General features: G+C 21.7%; 1 protein-coding gene across 1 annotated transcript in view; it reads right to left on the bottom strand.

Annotated features, from left to right (window-relative positions):
- Positions 1 to 556: 556 nt before the first annotated feature.
- LOC108576831 (CAAX prenyl protease 1 homolog) overlaps positions 557 to 774 on the bottom strand; it is a 2,296-nt gene continuing 2,078 nt past the window's right edge. Inside the window, exon 6 of the mRNA XM_017939896.1 lies at positions 557 to 772. Coding sequence (XP_017795385.1) covers positions 557 to 772 — 216 coding nt within the window. The remainder of the gene's footprint in view (positions 773 to 774) is intronic.

Raw genomic sequence — 774 nt, 5'->3', positions numbered from 1 at the left:
TTTAAATATTAAACTTTAATTATACATTTCTGAATTCTTAAAATTTAAGCAAAGTATACAGAAACTAAAATTTCATACACTAATTTAAATAAATGCTATTTATAATTATCATACTTATTTTACCATACATTCAAGACCAAAATGCTTTGTAATATCACTTTAAATATTAAATTACACTTTTTGAAATTAATGAATTACTGTTTTTATAAAATATATCATTGCAATCATTTCTAATTTATGGAAGTAAAATTTAATAACCAACTAATTGATTTTAAATATTAACAAATTCAGTGAATTTAAAGTAAAAAATTTTTGATTTTAGCATTTTTCAATTTTAACAATGTAAACTCGATTTGTGTTTAGAATAAACTTCTTTTCATTGTACTATAAAATAATTATATCATAAATGTGTAATAAACCAAATTAATTATATAGTAAGCTACATCAATTACAAAGTACAGAAGCACTATATCCTTATAAAATATAATGTAACTGTTTGATAGTCATCACTATGATGAACTAAACTGGTATACATAATTTAAAAATAATTTTGTAATTAATCTTCTTTATCAATAGCTTCCAGTCTTTCAAGAAGTGGAGGATGGCTATGATGCCAACGGGAATACAATTTGTCATATAGAGGATAATTAAGATTATCAGTTTGTAATTTAATTAAAGAACTTTTTAATGCCTGCCCATGTCCCAAACTTTTTGCAAATTTGTCTGCTTCAAATTCAAATTTTCTTAGTAATATGTTTATAAATTTTATAAACT

Source organism: Habropoda laboriosa, unplaced genomic scaffold, assembly GCF_001263275.1.
Source record: "Habropoda laboriosa isolate 0110345459 unplaced genomic scaffold, ASM126327v1 scaffold54, whole genome shotgun sequence".
In the NCBI taxonomy this organism is placed as follows: Eukaryota; Metazoa; Arthropoda; class Insecta; order Hymenoptera; family Apidae; genus Habropoda; species Habropoda laboriosa.
Note: the sequence above shows the minus strand (reverse complement) of the source record. Positions and strands in the feature narration are given on the sequence as shown.